Below are 17,654 nucleotides of genomic sequence, written 5' to 3'. Positions count from 1 at the left end.
AAGACTTCGTGCACTACGTCGTCGAGCTGAAAGGAGGTACAGGCGCACGAAGTCAATTCTTGACCTTAGAGTAGCTCGGCGAATGCAAAAGAAGATACAGCGCCGGATGGATAAGCTAGAAGATCAAAGATGGAAATGCTTTTGTGAGTCACTGGACCCCCGAAAGCCACTGTCCCGTGTGTGGCGTACCCTAAGGGGTCTTCGCTCATGTCCCCAGCAACGACACCCATTTAACGCCCTTGCTCTCCATCAAAACCGCCGTGAGATAGACGTCGCAGAAGAGTTTTGTGCGAAAGTCGCCGGTGGAACAGTTCTACTCCCTGACATGGTTTTAGGCGACATTCCTGGTCCACGAGATACAAGTATGGACGCTCCTTTTTCTATGGAAGAGCTAGAGGCTGCTATGGCGCTATGTAGGTGTTCGTCTTCGCCAGGGCCCGACGGAATCACATATATTGCTATGCGCCACCTACGTCGAGAAGCGCGACGAGAACTGCTCAACCTTTTTAATAGGTCATGGCATGATGGCGTCGTTCCACAGGAATGGAAACGCAGCCGCTTGGTACCGTTGCTAAAAGCAGGAAAGTCACCGCTAGAACTGTCATCATATCGGCCTATAGCACTCGCCAGCTGCGTCGGAAAACTCATGGAGCGCATGATCCTCATGCGTCTCGAATGGTATCTTGAACACCACAACATTTACCCTGACTCTATGGCGGGATTTCGACGAGGCCGTTCATCGATTGACAATGTCATCGATCTAGTGTCATCTGTTGAGCAGCAAAAGTCTTGGAAACGATTATCAGTAGCACTCTTTCTTGACGTGAAAGGCGCCTACGACAACGTTTCCCATCAAGCCATCCTAGACGCACTTTTGACATTGGAACTAGGAGGGCGAGTATTTCGATGGATCCAAAGCTACTTGACACAAAGGTCCTTGTTTGTACGCACAGAAGATGGTCCGACTACTGACCACTACACATGCCGTGGCGTTCCTCAAGGCGGTGTTCTAAGCCCTATTCTCTTTAACCTCACACTTCTTGGGCTGGCCGATTCCCTACCGGAAACAGTGAGTGTCTCCATCTACGCCGACGACATCTGCATCTGGGCATCAGCGGTGACTCGCCCGCAGGTTCGTGCAAGGTTGCAGAAGGCAGCAACACAGGCAACTGGCTATCTTTGCACACAAGGCCTAACCATCTCGACAGAAAAATGTGCGTTAGTCGCTTTTACGCGAAAAGCGATGTCTGGTTATCCAGTGTGCATCAATGGCCAGCGTATCTCCTACAAGAGAAATCATCGGTTTTGGGTGTCTTTGTTGACCGAGACCTCTCCTGGAGCCCTCAGGTTGCCCACTTGAAGAAGAAGCTCACATCTATGGTTCACGTTTTCAAATTCATCGCCGGTAAAGCGTGGGGATCATCAGTGAGCTCTATGCTACAGTTGTACCGAGCACTTTTTATCGGCTTCCTACGCTATAGCTCTCCCGTGCTTGCTAAAACATGCAAATCAAATCTTCGAGCCCTTCAGAGCGTGCAAGCACAGGCATTACGTGTTTGCCTCGGCCTTCCGCGGAGCGCCTCAACAGCAGGAACAGTTATCACGGCTCAAGACCATCCGATCACAACTTACATGACCATCGACACGCTTAGGGCCCATATTCGCCACGTTTCACGGATGCAATCAAGCTCTCTTGCCTCCCTGCCAGAACGACGACCACGGGCGTCATTCTCCAACGTGGTCAGCATTCATAGTGCCTCCCTACCATCGGGGTTCACACCCTCGACACGTTCACCGTCAGCGTTGTGGTGTTTAAAACAACCTGAAGTGCGCCTTTACGTTCCAGGAATAAGAAAGAAGACGGACCTGCCCACTTTGGCCTTGAAGCAAGCAGCTCTCGATTGCTTGCACTCTTTCTACTCTGACCGAATCCACATATATACGGATGGCTCTTCCACTCAGACCAGCTCCACCGGCGCAGTGGTTATACCATCACGATCAATGAGCATCACATACAAGACTTCTCACGTGACATCATCGACCGCTTCGGAGCTTGTTGCCCTCCGAGGTGCCATTGATTATATTAACAACCAACCGGCTAATCGGTGGGTAATATTATGTGATTCAAAGGCGGCCCTACAATGTCTTTTGTCAGCTCTCCGTCGCGGGTCCTGCGAACAACTCGTCTCGGAGATACGAGAAATGCACCACCATACGATCGCAAAAGGACACGACGTCGTGTTTCAGTGGCTGCCGAGTCATTGCGGTATCACCGGCAACGACATCGCCGACGAAGCTGCTAGGAAAGCACACGAAGGAGCAAATATTGTTTCTGTACCTTTATCGAGGACTGACGCAGCCCAACACCTAAGCAAGCTGGCGCAAACTATGACATTGGAGAAGTGGCATACAACGGAATCCGCCCAACATTGGTTGCATTCTCTCGACCCATCTATGCAGCTGCGGCTGTTGCCTGGACTTCCTCGAAATGAGGAAACAATGCTGTGCCGCTTACGCTTGGGTGTTGCATTCACCAATGCTTACACGTGTTTGATTGGAATGGCTGATAGCGCCGAGTGTAATGCCTGCGGTGTCGATGAGACTATAGAACACCTACTATGCTACTGTCCATCTCTTCAAAACGAAAGACATGACCTCTGCAACGTTCTCAATAGGCTAGATAGAAGACCGTTCACTTTGAGCAAGATCTTGGGACCATGGCCTCGAATATCACAGCTGCAAAAGGCCACAAAAGCGCTGCTGCGATTTTTAAAAACTACAGGACTGAGTGACCGTCTATGACCCGGACTGATTGATAATCAGTGATAGAACAGAGATCTGTTGCTATGTCGGCGATATCAGCAGTGGACTTTCTATTCTTCTCTTAATCTCTCTCTCCCCTTTTTCCTTCCCCCAGTGTAGGGTAGCCAACCGGGCTCAGTCCTGGTTAACCTCCCTGCCTTTCATTAAATCATTTTCTCTCTCTCTCTCTCCATTGTAAACACGGAGGCAATGGAGGCAGTTGAGGCAAGCAATGGACGCGTCACCACGTGATCAAACAAGGCAGCGCCCACGGGATCGCCGCGAAAACGGTCAATACAGCCAGCCGAAGTGCCTGCGGCAACTACTTCGACCGACAATGTGGTGGTGGTGTGGTGGTGCGGTCGACACTCTACAGAAACTGATAACTCAGCGAAACACAGCGGCGTATATTGAAATGTTTCTGTTATGTTTTAGTCTCATACGTAAAAGATTATTCAAAGACGATTTGTAAAGCTTTCTTTTTTAAACATTGTTTTGAATTTCCGTAAGGGGGAATTCACGATGCTACAAGCGTTAAGCATGCTTAAAGTGGTTAAAGTGCGTCTCGGTTTACTTTGCGCGCGGCTTTATGCTGCCGCCGTGAATGCTACCGGGATCGTCACATTTATAGCTATTATTTTTTAGTAGCAACAGTAATAACATAGGCAGAACGTTTTTATAAGAAGGCATGGCCAAGTTCAAGGTAAAAAAGCGATTGAAACAGAGTTTCAATAAAAAAAAAAAGTAGAAAACAATCGAAAAAAGTTTCAAATGAAAGTGAAGCTGGTTTATGCAGACCTTTGTACGAATGAGCTCTTAAAGAAGTGCCTGCACGAAAAATCCCAGAATGTAACGAGAGTTTCAACGGTATGATTTGGCAACGGGTTCCCAAAGACGTCCGCGTGAGCCTGCCCATCCTACTTTTTGGTTTTTTTATGATGCTGTGTGCCACTTCAACGATAGCAACAGAAGTGCAACATGTATTTTGAGGGAAGCAGGCATCGAACCTGGCCATCACACGCTCGTAGCATGTTGCACCAGTGACCAGTACCGTGTGCAGATGGCTCAGAAGAAAAGACGGGCTGCAACAAAAGCCAAAACAGAGCTCGTGACAGCTAAGAAGGGCCCTAGCTATGAACCTAGTGCATTTTAACTTTCTAGGGCGTGGTGATCTTGTTTGTACAAGGATTGAAAAACTTTATTCGTGTTTTTCTCAAAAGTTGATTTTTTGCACTTTCCTGTTACGCAAACAGTTGCAACTTCAAAATCAATGAATAGTTTTCAACGAAACTTTGCACACTCGTTCCTTTATTACTAGCCTGTGCAATGAACTAGAAATAATGAAAACGAATGGTAAGTTTTGATGTAATCATGTTTTATTCCAAGCAATGCAGACAAAAATGACACATTTTTTGTTTTCTTTGGTATTTTATCGGATGGCAAAGATCCTAGTTAGTTGCACAGTCTGGTTAGTTGGCTACCTCTGTGCCAAAAAGTTTACAATCCCTGCACTCCATTCGCTAGTTATGAATGTTCGCGAAACAGCCAAGTTTGGGCAATGTTTTGTCAATAACAAATGCCAGTATGATTTTTTTCCCTCTTTCTTGCTTTTGAATATCATTTAAAACGGTCCTCTATAAGGTCAGTGTGAAATATAAATTTAATGGTCAGTGTGAAAATAAATTTAATGGACTCGTCTTTTAACTTTGTGCCTTTTCTAAAGCGCTGCCGAAACGCTTCTGGAGACAAGCGGTACCTCTTCAGAAGACTGGATTTTACAGCATCGTAATCCTCATACTGCTCCGTGATAAGTCTCCCCATCTCGTCCGCTACGTGACACGGCAATACGGTCAACAGGCGTATGACCAGTTGACCGTATTGGTCGGTTGACCAGTATTGGTCATACCAATACGGGTATTGCAGTGGCGCACCGACGGGGGGGGGGGGGGATTCGGGGGTTGTAACCCCCCCCCCCTGAGGCCGACTTAGCGACCCCTTTTGTTTAACCCCCTTTTATTGCGATAGAAATTATATGGACACTTCAACCGGATTTCTGCCGTCGGCGTCGCCGTGAGGTTCCGTATAGATAAAATCTTCGCCGCGCGCCGTATGCCCGAGCGGAAGCGTGCGGGGACGCGCGCTATCACGGAGAGCGAACGCACTCAATCTCCCACGTGCAAGCAAGGAAGCGGAAAGCCAGCGCCGGAGGAAGCGGGGGGGGGGGGGGGGGGGAGCGGCACTTCTACTCTGCCAACAACCGCGCTCGTCGCTCACCCGCACAGTCTCTTATCTCTCCCACGCGCAAGCAAGGAAGCGGGAAGCCAGCACCGGAGGGAGCGGGGGGGGGGGGGGGGGGCGCACTTCTACTCTGCCAACAACCGCGCTCGTCGCTCGCTCGCACCGTCGCTTATCTCCACACGGCGCTGACCTTTATACGCCGTGCATTCGCCGCTCAGTTTCCGTTGAAGCGATAGACCGCACGTACCTTCGCCCGCTGCAGCGTATGGGCTTGCTGCCAGCGTTTTGACAGTCGTTGTCTGCAGTCATTCAGTGTGATCTATTCATGTTTGTTTGTGCGCGCTCACACCACGCTTGTTCATTCAGTTAGTAATAGTCGGGCCACATTTTCCAACGCACGCTACACATGTAATGCTGCCCGGATCGGCAGTGCAGCGCTACAGGTGTGTCCCTTCGCACGCGCTGCCCACGGGAATAAGCGGTTCTCATCAACACCACCGTTTCACACGCGCCTTCTCGTGGTCATCGAGTCTCTCTTCATGTCGGTCTACTTACGCCGCAGCACACCTGCTTACTTAATCAGCTCATGTTTACTACAATTCATATTGCTATCAAAGCCGCTCACCTTACTTCGTATGACATTGCTGTGTTGCTATCGCATTCATTGCTTCGCCCTTAGGGCGAAACTGTGACATTTCTTTCCTTACGCATTAGAGTGCTGCAACTAAGATGTAAGACGCGCAATCGTCTGCACACTCGCAAAGAGCGCATGTTTTGACAATTTCCCGTGAAGAAATCGAAATTAGTGCTGTTTAGATGGTATTGGCAAACTGTCAACCCCCCCCCCCCCCCCCCCTGGCAGAGATCCTGGGTGCGCTACTGGGGTATTGTCATACCAATACGGGTATTGACCGTATTGGGCGGTTGACCAGTTGCCATCACCTAAAAAAGATCACGTGCTCGTGACGCCTGCGGCCATAGCAGAAAGGATGTTCCACATCTGCCCTTAGGTTTGTGAGTGGTGGCGCTGGCTAACACTCCCAGGGTTAATTCTAGTTGTAAAACATAAATACTAGAGTGTACTAGACAATGGTCGAGTGGGCCGAACGGCGCTCTGCCGCTGAGGTAGAGTGACCACGGCCGGACTCGACTCTCCTCCGAGCGCGGAGGGTGGAGTCGAGTCCGGCCGTGGAGTGACCTAGCTGAGGCGCCGCGTGTGGAAAAATAGTGCGAGGGCGCTGCGAGCGAACTGGATTGGGGCGGAGACGTGCACCGCGGCATATTCAATGTACTTTCGCTGCGGGCGCCGACGCCGATTGCGCATATTACGCTCTTAAAGTAGCGCTTTATTTCAACTGCAACTTTATGTTTGCACCATTTTGCCAAACATATATATTTGAGGCATAGATTTTACAACGCGACGTCTTCAATTTTGCTGTCGTTGTCAAGCGCGTCGTCTGTTAGCGAGCGCGCGTTCGCCACGCGGACGCTGGCGGACGCCCAGTTTTTCTCGCAGAACCTCTGTGCAGTACATTTTTTTAATGGTTTAGTTACTTCGGTGCGCCCATGACTCTTTACGGCCGGTGCCAAATGTAGTTTTAGCCAGGTGAACTGCTGTTTTTACCACTGTCCTCTAAAGGTAACTGGTATCTCCGCACCATGAAGGCAACGTAAGAAAATTTTATTATTGATATCGTGTCATTTTGCACGCGCTTCTTGTTGGTGGATATTGATCAGGGACAATGATCGAAGAAAACAATCTTAGAGTGAAATAAACCAGGTTGATTAACTGCGTGGCGCGAATGATGACTAATGTATCTTTAGGTAATGAAATCAAAGGGTACATAGACATATATACTTACGATACATATATGTAAGGGGAAAAAATAACAGGCATTCTAAATGCTATAATTGAAAAAGTGAGAACTCCCGACCGGAATAAGCGCACGTGTTTGCAGTAACAAACACACTTATTAGTGAATACTGGAAAGAAAACTCTCATTCGCAGAAATAATATTCATAGCAGGCAAAACCACCTTATATATAATGTGTATGTGTGTGCGTGGACCCGCCGGGGTGGCTCAGTCAGCTAAGGCGTTGCGCTGCTGAGCACGAAGTCGCGGGATCGAATCCCGGCCTCGGCAGTCGCATTTCGATGGAGGCGAAATGCAAAGACGCCCGTGTGCTTGCGTTGTAGTGCACGTTAAAGGACCCCAGGTGGTCAAAATTACTCCGGAGCCCTCCACTACGGCGTGCCTCATAATCAGAACTGGTTTTGGCAAGTAAAACCCCAGAAAGAAGAAAGATGTGTGTGCGTGCGTGTGTGTGTGTGTGTGTGTGTGTGTGCGTGCGTGCTTGCAAGTGTTATATTGATATACTGTACGACGCCGAATAGTCATTTCCGTTCGAATGTAACGCATAACAGCACTATTGAAATATCAAAGGTGAGTGACTGCATGCAAGTGAGGACTGTTATTCCGAATGATTTTTGCTGCCGGAGAGTCGTGGCTGTTGCGCATGCAGAGGCGCAGTTCCTGAGAGAATTAACGGACGGGTGTTAATAAGTCCTGCTAAACAAGTTCCTAGCTCTCATTCAATATAAACGACCCGTTTTGGGGCAGCCTGTAAATCTGCTAACTTGATTCAGACAAGAATTTTTGACAGTCTCACCATGTTTGCAACCCATTAAAACTGCATGAGTGCCCTATGTGGTACCACACTTAGGTATCTTCTTCAACGAACGCAACAGATCTGCACATATCTCTACGTGTATGTGGGACATGCCGTTCCTTCAATTGTTTCATTATGGTCGTTATGATAGTGCACCGGATAACTGAACGCAGCCGTTTATATATATAGTATACAAGCTGCTGAGTTGAGCGGTCATACATTTGGGAACGGCATTACATTTATGCATGAAATATAGGATAAGCCTAACATGTTTTTCTCGGAAATCAGACTCGAGAATAATTTGTTTTGATTACACCCCCAGAAATAAGCCGAAGAACGCAGCCACCTGCTTTTTTTCTTTTTTAATATATAATATAAGTTTTACGTGGCAAAACCACGATATGATTATGAGGCACCCGGTTTAGTTTTTGCCACCTGGGGTTCTTTAACGCGCACCTAAATAGAAGTACACGAGCCTTTTTCCGTTTTGTTCCACCTGCATTCCGCGACCTGGATTGAACCCGCGAGCTGCAGTTTAGCAGCGCAACGCCATATCCACGATATAGGCACTAATTAGGCTACCGCGCAGCCTTTCTTTCTTTGGTTTTTTTTTTTCTTTTTTTGAAGTATCGACTGGAAAAAAAAATTCCACGTATGGCTGACTAAAACCGTTTTCGGCGCTCGACGTACGACTGCAATAAATGACCCAGTACCAATTACTCCTCATTCTGTTACGCGAGAAAGGCGGAAACTTGAATGGAATGTTGCACTGCAGTTTACTCTTTTTTTATTTAAATCTATACCAATGCTTCCCGTAAATCAAAGTACAAGGTGCCGGATGGGGCAGATATGCTTTACAATTGTATGAAGCGGCAAGCAGGAAGGTTACATATGTTGCTTCGTCTGCGTTTCGCAAGACTTACTCATAGAAAACTATATGCGCAACAACACACACGAGAGATACATGCTGCTTGAAGAACGAGACAAATATTTTTTCTCCAAAGGGAACCGTACGAGAACATAGTAGAATGAAAGCCGACACTGCGGCCGCAATGCACGCGCAATCACCGAGCGGCATTAGAAAATAATAAAAAATAAATAAAGAAGAGAAAGGAAAGGAATTTATTCTTAAGACATAAATACATGTTATATGCAATTATGAACCCCATTTGATCGGTCTGAACGCTAATACCAGCGCGCGAAGTAGTACGAATGACCCTGCCGAGCAGTATCGCCAGCAGTTTCCAACGGCGCGACCTTGATGCGGCCCAATCCACTTCGACCGCAGCGCCGCTGCAGTATTTTCCCACGTCGGGCGCCTCACTGCAAAGCATGCGCCGCCCCAGCCGCTCGTCCCACTCGACCATATTCTAGTACACTCTAATAAATACCCCAGAAAGTGGATGGGAAAATGGCTCCGCGGTAGCTCAATGGTGAGAGTACCGTAGTGAGAGCATCGCACGCGTAATGCGAAGACGTGGGTTCGTTCCCCACCTGCGGACAGTAGTTTTTTCACCCATTTTCATTTCCATGAATTTATCATTTCTTTAATGTAATTATTATAAGTACAAGTAATTTCCCTATGTTGTCCTTGGTGTCATTGTTTGTTGGCTTCTTATGATATGCTTCCAAGGCAAGTAACGCCTGGATGATTTGCGACTTCCGCATGGCGTTCGCTGCTTCCACCCCCAATTCTGCACATAGCAATAACAATTCAGGCTTGCCCAGAGAATTGAGATCCATGACCAGCTCAGACACTGAACCCTTCCCCCTATCCTATTCTTTATAACCTCTCAGCAAGTGCGATGATGCAAAAGGCCAATTATTGATAAAGACAACCTGCCAGCTTCAAGCTTTAATGGCTTGTTTAAAAGCCTGGCAAATCTCAAAGGGTAAAAGTCCGACACTCACGTAGCTGCAGTCACGGGCTTCCTTCCAAGGTCTATGGGCCACGTTAGTTCTGTTGGCACAAGTTTCAAGGTCCACTGCCATCCCGCAGCTGCCATCCAGCTGTTAGGAGAGATGCCATGCAGGCTCTCATGGGTAGCATGACACGAGGGCCGAAGGTATGGGCTGGAGGAGATCCTGGCAGTGACGAGGCAAGAGGTAGCCAAAGAATAATATGTTTACTTCTTAACGAGGACGAAGCATGATGACGAAAAAGGCACTAAATGCCAGAGACGCCGGCCTTTTATATCCACCAGAGGAGGAGGAAGTTGCAGCTCTGCATGTCCGGGCGCGAGAGGGGTGCCAGCAAGGGAGAGAGCACTGCACAGGGGCTGCGCGTTGCGACATGCTCACAGCTGAGTGCAGTGCGTTCACAACGACGCGCAAGCGTTCATAACAGCACTTAAGAAGGCATATGTTGGGGTTAAGTGTGACAGAAGCTGTACATATGCACCAGCTACTGTTTCTCCCAAGAGCGACCAACCCTGTACAAATGACACCTTCCATGGTGCATCTTATTGACTGCAGAATGCGTGTTGCTGTTTGCACTCTCAAGAAGATAATTTTTTTTGTTGAGAAGTCAGGATAATTCCTCTATAATCTCTTTCAGAGTACCTCATATTACAGCACGTGCATTAGCTCTGTGGAACATCTTCATTCCCATATCTGCAGGTATGTATTGATATTCAAGCACCTTGTGAGTGAGCACAGCATGTATGTTGTTGCTGAAGCACTGGGACACTGCTTCACCATGCCTACGTGATCTGTAAAGGAATTATTTTCTGCAAGAGTATAGGGGTGGAGAGAAGGTTCAGCATGCTTTTGTGGAAGAACCAGTCCAGCACTCTTAAGATGTCACCAACTATATTTGCATTGCTTGGAACGTTGCTTGGAATGAAACGTTGCTTGGAACGAAATGCAAGAAATGCAGTGGCATATATTATCGCCGCATTTTTGCGATTACACCTTCATTATGCGTTCCGTACCCGCCGGCGCATTACGTCCAACCTACGCATGTGTTAATGGGTTCCTCTACTACTTGCAGCGTCATGCGTGAAAAGTAGTTAAGACGCACCATTCAAGAAAGCCGAATTAGTTGGTCGATGTGCACAACACAATTGGCCTCAAACCCCTCGGTGCACTTTTAACAGCGGCAGTGTGACGTGTGAAACACGGTTCTGTTTAGCGCACGCTAACATCTTAAGTACAACGTTTTGCCGGGTCACAAAGTATCTGCACATCCGTACGTTTGCAATAAAACGAATGAGAAACTAATACCCACACCAGGAAGCATGATAAACAAAACATAGGGGACCAAATGATCACAGCACACAAATGCACTCGCAGCCACCTCAAGTTTCCTGTTCAAGAAGCGCTATCTAGTACATATCGCTACTTAATATGATATTATCAATGAACACACAACACTTACTGCCTGCTGGCTGTTATCCATGTTGCTTTGGCACGCCTCTTCTGTCAGCAAAGTTTGAAGCAACATCACAAAAAAGCGCTGTTCCTGCAAAATTACTGCACTCGTCCCCCCGCATGCCCGCGAGCTACAAACGAGGCGAGCAGATGACACGCCAGCAGCGCTCCAGCTTCCCACAGTGCCTTGCACCCGCCACAGGGGGCGTGCATGAATTTCCGGAAAGGTCCATTCTAGGCAACACCAGTGCATCTCACGCATACGCATCAGCGATAGTGTGGCTAATTCTAACCACCCTAAATGGAGAGGAGAGTAGACTCCAATGTCTAGGTCATGTTGTCCTAGGTCACTCTACTCTTCTCTATGTCTAGGTGGTGTTGTTCTAGGTCACTCTACTCTCCTCTCCGTTATCGCTGATAGGGTGGCTAGAACTAGCCAAACTATCGCTGATGGGTGTGCTTGAAAAGCGCTGATGCGCCTGCCCATATCACCTGTGCGATTTCCTTGCTTTCGTGTTTCACCCCGGGCCTTTCACTCACCTTTTGTTAACGCTTTGGCGATACCCTCTACCACATGGTATGGGAATGTCAACAAAACCCATCGACACCACCGATCACCGGACCAACCATCGAGCAGTGGGAGGCCCAGCTGACAAGCCTGAGCCCTGAAGACCAGCATCGCCTGGTGAGCAGGGCCAAGATATCGGCTCAGGCCCACGGCATCCTGGACTAGGGACGCCGCCCACCTCGGATGATTTTAGCGTCTGCTCATTTCCCTAAATAAAGTTTATTCCTCCTCCTTGGCGATTGTGCAGATGCTGCAGACACCGAACACGTTCTTGCTTGACGTGAACTATAATGGCAAATTTTGCCGGTTTTGTACAGTGCAACGAAAGCAGAATCTTTTCTGTCTTTACAAAGAGATTGTCCGTATCGGTGAATGCTACATGGTGAGCTTGTATAGTTGTGCCAGAGTGATTGCAGTCACTTTGAAGTGTCAACCTGTTCATCTTCCAGAGTGCGCACGATGGTATTCCTGCTCGTCGGTTTCTTCATCCTGTGCCTCCCCTTGGCTCTTCTGTTGCTGTGGCTGGGAATAAGGACAGTCAAAAGCACCAGCCGTCAAAGATTCGGAGAAGCGACACAAACTTGGGGCTTCTTTCACCCATACACCAATTCCTGCGGAGGTGTAGAGAAGGTACTCTGGTCTGCGGTTCGAGTGATCCAAGAAAAGTATGCATGGTTTGTTTTGTCAAGTCTACTAGTTTGTACCCTTCACAAGTAATAGGTTGCACGTTGTTGTGCTATATAGCTTTATTTCCTTCCTTTGATCATTAAGTGTAGAAATCTGAGGAGAGAAGAACACAGGCATCACTCTTAGATTTTAGGTTTCGTTAAGGAGAACATGAACATTTGAAAGGGATAATGCCAGAAGACTATGCCAGCATTGGGTGTGTTCTGTGCATTTTCAGGATGAAGCACGACATGATGCTTTGTACTCTTGTTAAACCGAAAACTTCATATGCACTTAATGTTACTTAATGGTGACTTCGAGCCGTCTCAATGAATCTTTTATTTACGTTTTTTCAGATACCCAAGCCATCAGTGCATTGTGTATACAGGTGACCACGGTGTATCCGGGGACCAGATAATAGAAAATGCCGAAAAGCGTTTCAACGTCAAGCTCAGCAAGTCTGCAGTTCACTTTGTGTTTCTACGCAGTCATTCACTGGTTGAAGCACGACTCTATCCAGTGTTCACTATATTGGGTCAGAGCCTTGGATCAATGATGCTAGGTCTAGAAGCCATTCTCAGCTTTGTTCCTACCATTTTCATCGACAGTACTGGCTATGCATTCACAATGCCCATATTCAAGTTCCTTGGCGGTTGCAAGGTGATGTGCTGCACACATTATCCAACTATCAGCACAGAGATGTTGAGCTCAGATGAAAGGAGAGTACAGGTTCACAACAACATGGGACTCATCTCGTGGAGTGCATTCCTTACGCCTATCAAGCTGCTGTACTACCGCATATTTGCCAAGCTGTATGCATACTGTGGCTATAGTGCGGACCTTGTGATGGTGACTTCCACCTGGACAAAAGGACACATCCTCGAGCTGTGGCAGTTGCCAACACGAACTGTTTTGGTGTATCCCCCGTGCAGCATTGGGGACTTTAAGGCATTGCCAATAATGGACAAAGACAGTGTGTCGAGTGCCGAATTCAGAGTGCTTTCCTTGTCACAGTTTCGTCCAGAGAAGAACCATGAGCTGCAATTGAAAGTGCTGGTTGAGCTCAAGGAGCAGTTACCTGACTCTGTGTTTTCAAGAATTAGGTTTGTCATGATAGGTGGCTGCAGCAACCAGGAAGATGAGCAACGAGTTGCCAGGCTCAAGCATCTCGCCACAGAGATGGGTGTTGCAGACTATGTGGAGTTCAAGCTGAATGCTCCCTTTGTGGACTTGATGTCTGAAATGAAGAGAGCCTCAGCAGCCATTAACACCATGTGGAATGAGCACTTTGGAATGTGTAAGTTTACCCTGTATATGTTTACCCACTAGATGTTGTGCAGCTCGCACAATGAATGCTTACAGAAAAGAAAAAACACCTACAAGGACTCATTATGTCTTGACAAATAACAGTGAGGTAGAGCCGCCGCACAGTCAGCTTAACCTGAACAATGAAGGCACATCTATGGCGGCTTAACATTAACAAACCCGGCTGCAAGGAGCAAACATCAACTGCTCTAGGAAGAAGGTTCATTAGGCTTACGTATTCAATATATCCCAACTGTAAATCTCTAGCACCCTCCACAAGATAAGCCAAAATGCACTAAAAGGCCAACTGCAACAAAATTTCATGTTAGCTGATATTGGTTATAGTACCGGGTGTCCAAATTTAAGCTTTACAGAATTTTAAAAGATCGCCTGTGGCAGGTAGCACAATTCTTATTGTTGAGCTGGGTTATTCAAATAGGCGGACAGTAGTAGCATGAGAAATCAAAACACATATTCAACTAATTGACAAAAATTGACTAATGAACTTCTTGGCTCATTACTTTACGACACATATTGCAATTTACGAATTGTAGCCTGTGAGTTTGCAAGACGCATCCACTTGAAATGAATTTCCAGGAGCGATAAACGCCCCTGTCCTGCATCTGGCTGTATGTATCTGACTTCCGCACCGGTGCTATGGTATGTAGCGTTGGAATGTGCGTGGTTCGGGTCTAGACACGGGCAGTTTGAATCAGGCGACACCGGCCAGATGTGCTGCCACCATTGTTTTTTATGGGTGCGTCACCGCACGTGTACCGGCGTGTGGTTTCTTAGAGCCGCACGGGAGCCTATTGGTTTTGTCTCGAATCTGAGACATCGAGAGAATGTTTTCTTTGTCTTACTGTCCAGACACGGGGTCGACGTTTAGTTGGAGAAGAGCTATCCCGTGCACCTCATTGACAGGTTTACATACAAACTAGCATTTGTTTATGGCGCCATGTGGCTTTTCGCTCCTGAGAATTCGGTCGCTTCGCGCACCATTTTGAGGACTGGCACCATGATTTAATTTTATCACGTCTATGTTTTGTTCATGTGTTTTGCTTGTCAGCACTTTGCTAAACCAGCTGTGCATGCATTCCGTTTCTTGGGACTTCTGACAAATATGGGTAGCGTGACCCTCGCCCCTTTGTTGTATACTATATATTTTCGGTGAGGATTCTACACAGTGAACTGTGCTAAAAAAGTGTCCTTAGATGGTTGGTTGATCGCCTAGCCAATCACGCATGACAGTTCTAACAAATTCAATAATTGGTGAACTGATTGTCCAGTCACAAAACAAACCAGCAATGATTGGTCAGTAAAAATTTTAGACGGAACGTTGGTTCTAGAAAATGTGGCTGCAGCGTTCCGATCGAGGACCTGACCTAAAGTGCGAAGCGCCATTGGCTCGGCCGAGATAGGGTTGCCCTATGTGGCCCAAACAAATTTGCCTATTTGCAGCCGATGTAACATTGAAACCAAGCAATCTTGTTAGCCAAGCTTTGCGAAGTCTTTGTAAATTACAAGTTTTCTTTGTCCCTACATCAGCGTCTGCGTCCTTCGAGCCGAAGTCACCCATTAACCAACCGGTGCAGATTGTCCCTGATGGTGTGTCCCGGACAACGACAGTGGGGGAAGAACAATGCATCATCATCATCGCAGCAGACATTTGCTGTAATGGTGGAGAGAGAGAGAGAGAGAGAGTGAGCGTTATTGAGAACCAGCAGTTTAGTCGGCTGGGTCTAGGCCTCCCACGATGGGACGTCGAGGTCTTGCCTCTTCGTGTTATGGTGGAGTTTTTTTTTTTTTCAGTTTAGCTATCAAAAACGTTAACTTTTGCAAGCTTTTCCTGATGCATTCACTCATATTTTAAACATTAAATTTTACACGGAGACCCCTTTATATCTACACTATCTGAAGCGAAGCATTTTTTATGCACCCAGAGTTTCCTTGCAGTTGGCCTTTAAGGCCTGTTTGGGGTAAATATGAGGATGGTTGTACACTTAGCTCCTTTAGAAATTGAGCGAATATTATGCTTTCCAGTGTTTATATTCACTAATTTTTAAAAGAAGGCTTTGTGTTAATCCTTGCTTTGTTTATGCTGAAATTTCGCAGCAAGATAGAATATTTTGCTTTACATTGTCCAATAAGAACACTTGGCATGTTTGCTTGCTTGGTTTGTTCTGAAAAAATTTTTTTTTAAAAATACCCATGGCTGTAAGTGCACTTCGCCACCCAAGACACCAGCTGCTGCAAGATGCAGACTGGCACACTGCCCACGAGCTATTAAACGTCCGCAAATTATGTGAAGTGCTTAATTGAAAATTGCAGATAAAAAATGCAATCTTGTTGCGAAATTTAAGTAAAAACAAAGGATGAGTAAGTACAAAATCTTTTAAAGTTGTTGGAATGAAAACACAAGTTGCTGTACATCAGCAGCTAGTACTCCTTTTCATTGATTATGTACAACATGCAACTCATAACTCTTATTTTATAATGTGCTCAGTGTAATGAAAGAAGGTTTCATTTTAGTCTTAATACAGGTCCCTTTTTTTTTTTACTTCACATTTCAGGTGTAGTTGAATGCATGGCTGCAGGCCTTCTCATGGTGGCCCACAATTCTGGAGGGCCCAAAATGGACATTGTGACCGATTACGACAACAAGCGCACTGGATTTCTGGCGGACAGCGTTTCCAGCTACACAGCTGCCTTCAGGACTATTCTGGAAATGGCACCTAATGAGAGATGCCAGATCAGAGAAACCGCAAGGCTTTCATCACAAAGGTTTTCTTATGAGGTCTTTGTCAAGTCTTTTCTGTCTGCCGTAGAGCCTCTGGTTTCAAAAATGAATTAATCATTGCTGTGCATCAGCAGTTAGTATGTGTGATGTGAGCATTCTTTGGCAAATAAATACCTTATTTTGCAAGGAGAGAGTGCTTGCAGTTAGCAATATTTGCAACTCATGCAAGTGTGGACGATTCGGGTGAATACCAAACTGTCTTGGCACCACAGGTCGGCAAACTAACTCGCGAGTTGACTTGCTCAGACTTGGAACAGACCTGCGAGTCAGAGCAAGTTGAGGAGTCGGAGCAACTGCGTGTCTGAGCCCAGTGAATTGGAGCTTGTGTGAGTCCAAGTGAGTTCAAGTATGTCTGAATGACATGTGATCTCATATTTATTTTTTTATTTATTTACAGTACCTACAGTGCCCTTGTGGGGCATTAGTGTAGGGGATTGAGTCCATGAAACTATGCGAGGATGACTTTGCATGACTTGGGCAAGCCAGACTGTGTACTTGCGAAATGTGTACATTGTGACAATGATCTCGACTTAGGACGTGTGAATATCAGGCTCATGTTTGTTAAATAAAACTTTACAGATATAGCATGCCAGGATATACAGGAAATTACTGAAGCCTATATTTAGTAATTAAGGACCTTGGTAAGGGTTAGCTTAGCTTTTAAACTCGTTAATACTCCCTACATCTTGGGTTTCCAAGTTTACCTGTGGTATAGTTCTCAAGCATGTGTACTTGCATGATTTCGCCACTGAGCATCTGTTCATAAAGGCAATGATGTTCATCTACACAAATGTATGTACACCCTTGCAATTTTTTTAACAATATGACGCGAGCGTCGACTGGACGGCGTGTCAGCGGCCTTGTAGCGATGAGGGACAGCCTGATTGGCCACCTCATGTGCGGTCGTGCAAGGCGAATTCTAGTTCTAATGTATTCTGCTGTGCTGTTTGTTTCAGGAGTGCTCCTCACCGCTACAAGACCACCGACACGCCCTGTGGTCGACACTCGCGTGATATTGTTAAAAAGTTGCAAGGGTGTACATCTATAATGAGCTTAACACACAGATGTATTGTCTAGAAGATAAGGTAGAAGTGTGTGCACTTTTGTCAGACCTCCAAAATAGCAAGTAGCCTTTCACAGTCTTTTTACAGTGAAGCTGTAAAGGGCTAGGTTCCAGGAGATCGCATCCGTAGACCGACCGGCGTGTACAACAATTTCGGTTTCATGCGCGAG

General features: G+C 46.7%; 2 protein-coding genes across 2 annotated transcripts in view; one reads left to right on the top strand and one right to left on the bottom strand.

Annotated features, from left to right (window-relative positions):
- Positions 1 to 17,654, bottom strand: part of LOC119450040 (fucose-1-phosphate guanylyltransferase) — a 39,505-nt gene that overhangs the window by 11,383 nt on the left and 10,468 nt on the right. The gene's annotated exons all lie outside the window — the stretch shown is intronic.
- On the top strand, positions 10,306 to 16,788 carry LOC125939689 (GDP-Man:Man(3)GlcNAc(2)-PP-Dol alpha-1,2-mannosyltransferase-like). The gene is made up of 4 exons (XM_049665602.1): positions 10,306 to 10,329; positions 12,100 to 12,315; positions 12,673 to 13,613; positions 16,195 to 16,788. Exons 2-4 carry the CDS (start codon positions 12,110 to 12,112, stop codon positions 16,473 to 16,475), a joined length of 1,428 nt encoding a protein of 475 aa, XP_049521559.1. The 5' UTR covers positions 10,306 to 10,329; positions 12,100 to 12,109; the 3' UTR covers positions 16,476 to 16,788.

Source organism: Dermacentor silvarum, chromosome 4 (genome assembly GCF_013339745.2).
Source record: "Dermacentor silvarum isolate Dsil-2018 chromosome 4, BIME_Dsil_1.4, whole genome shotgun sequence".
In the NCBI taxonomy this organism is placed as follows: domain Eukaryota; kingdom Metazoa; phylum Arthropoda; class Arachnida; order Ixodida; family Ixodidae; genus Dermacentor; species Dermacentor silvarum.
The sequence above is the reverse complement of the archived record's forward strand: the minus strand, read 5'-3'. Positions and strand labels throughout refer to the sequence as shown.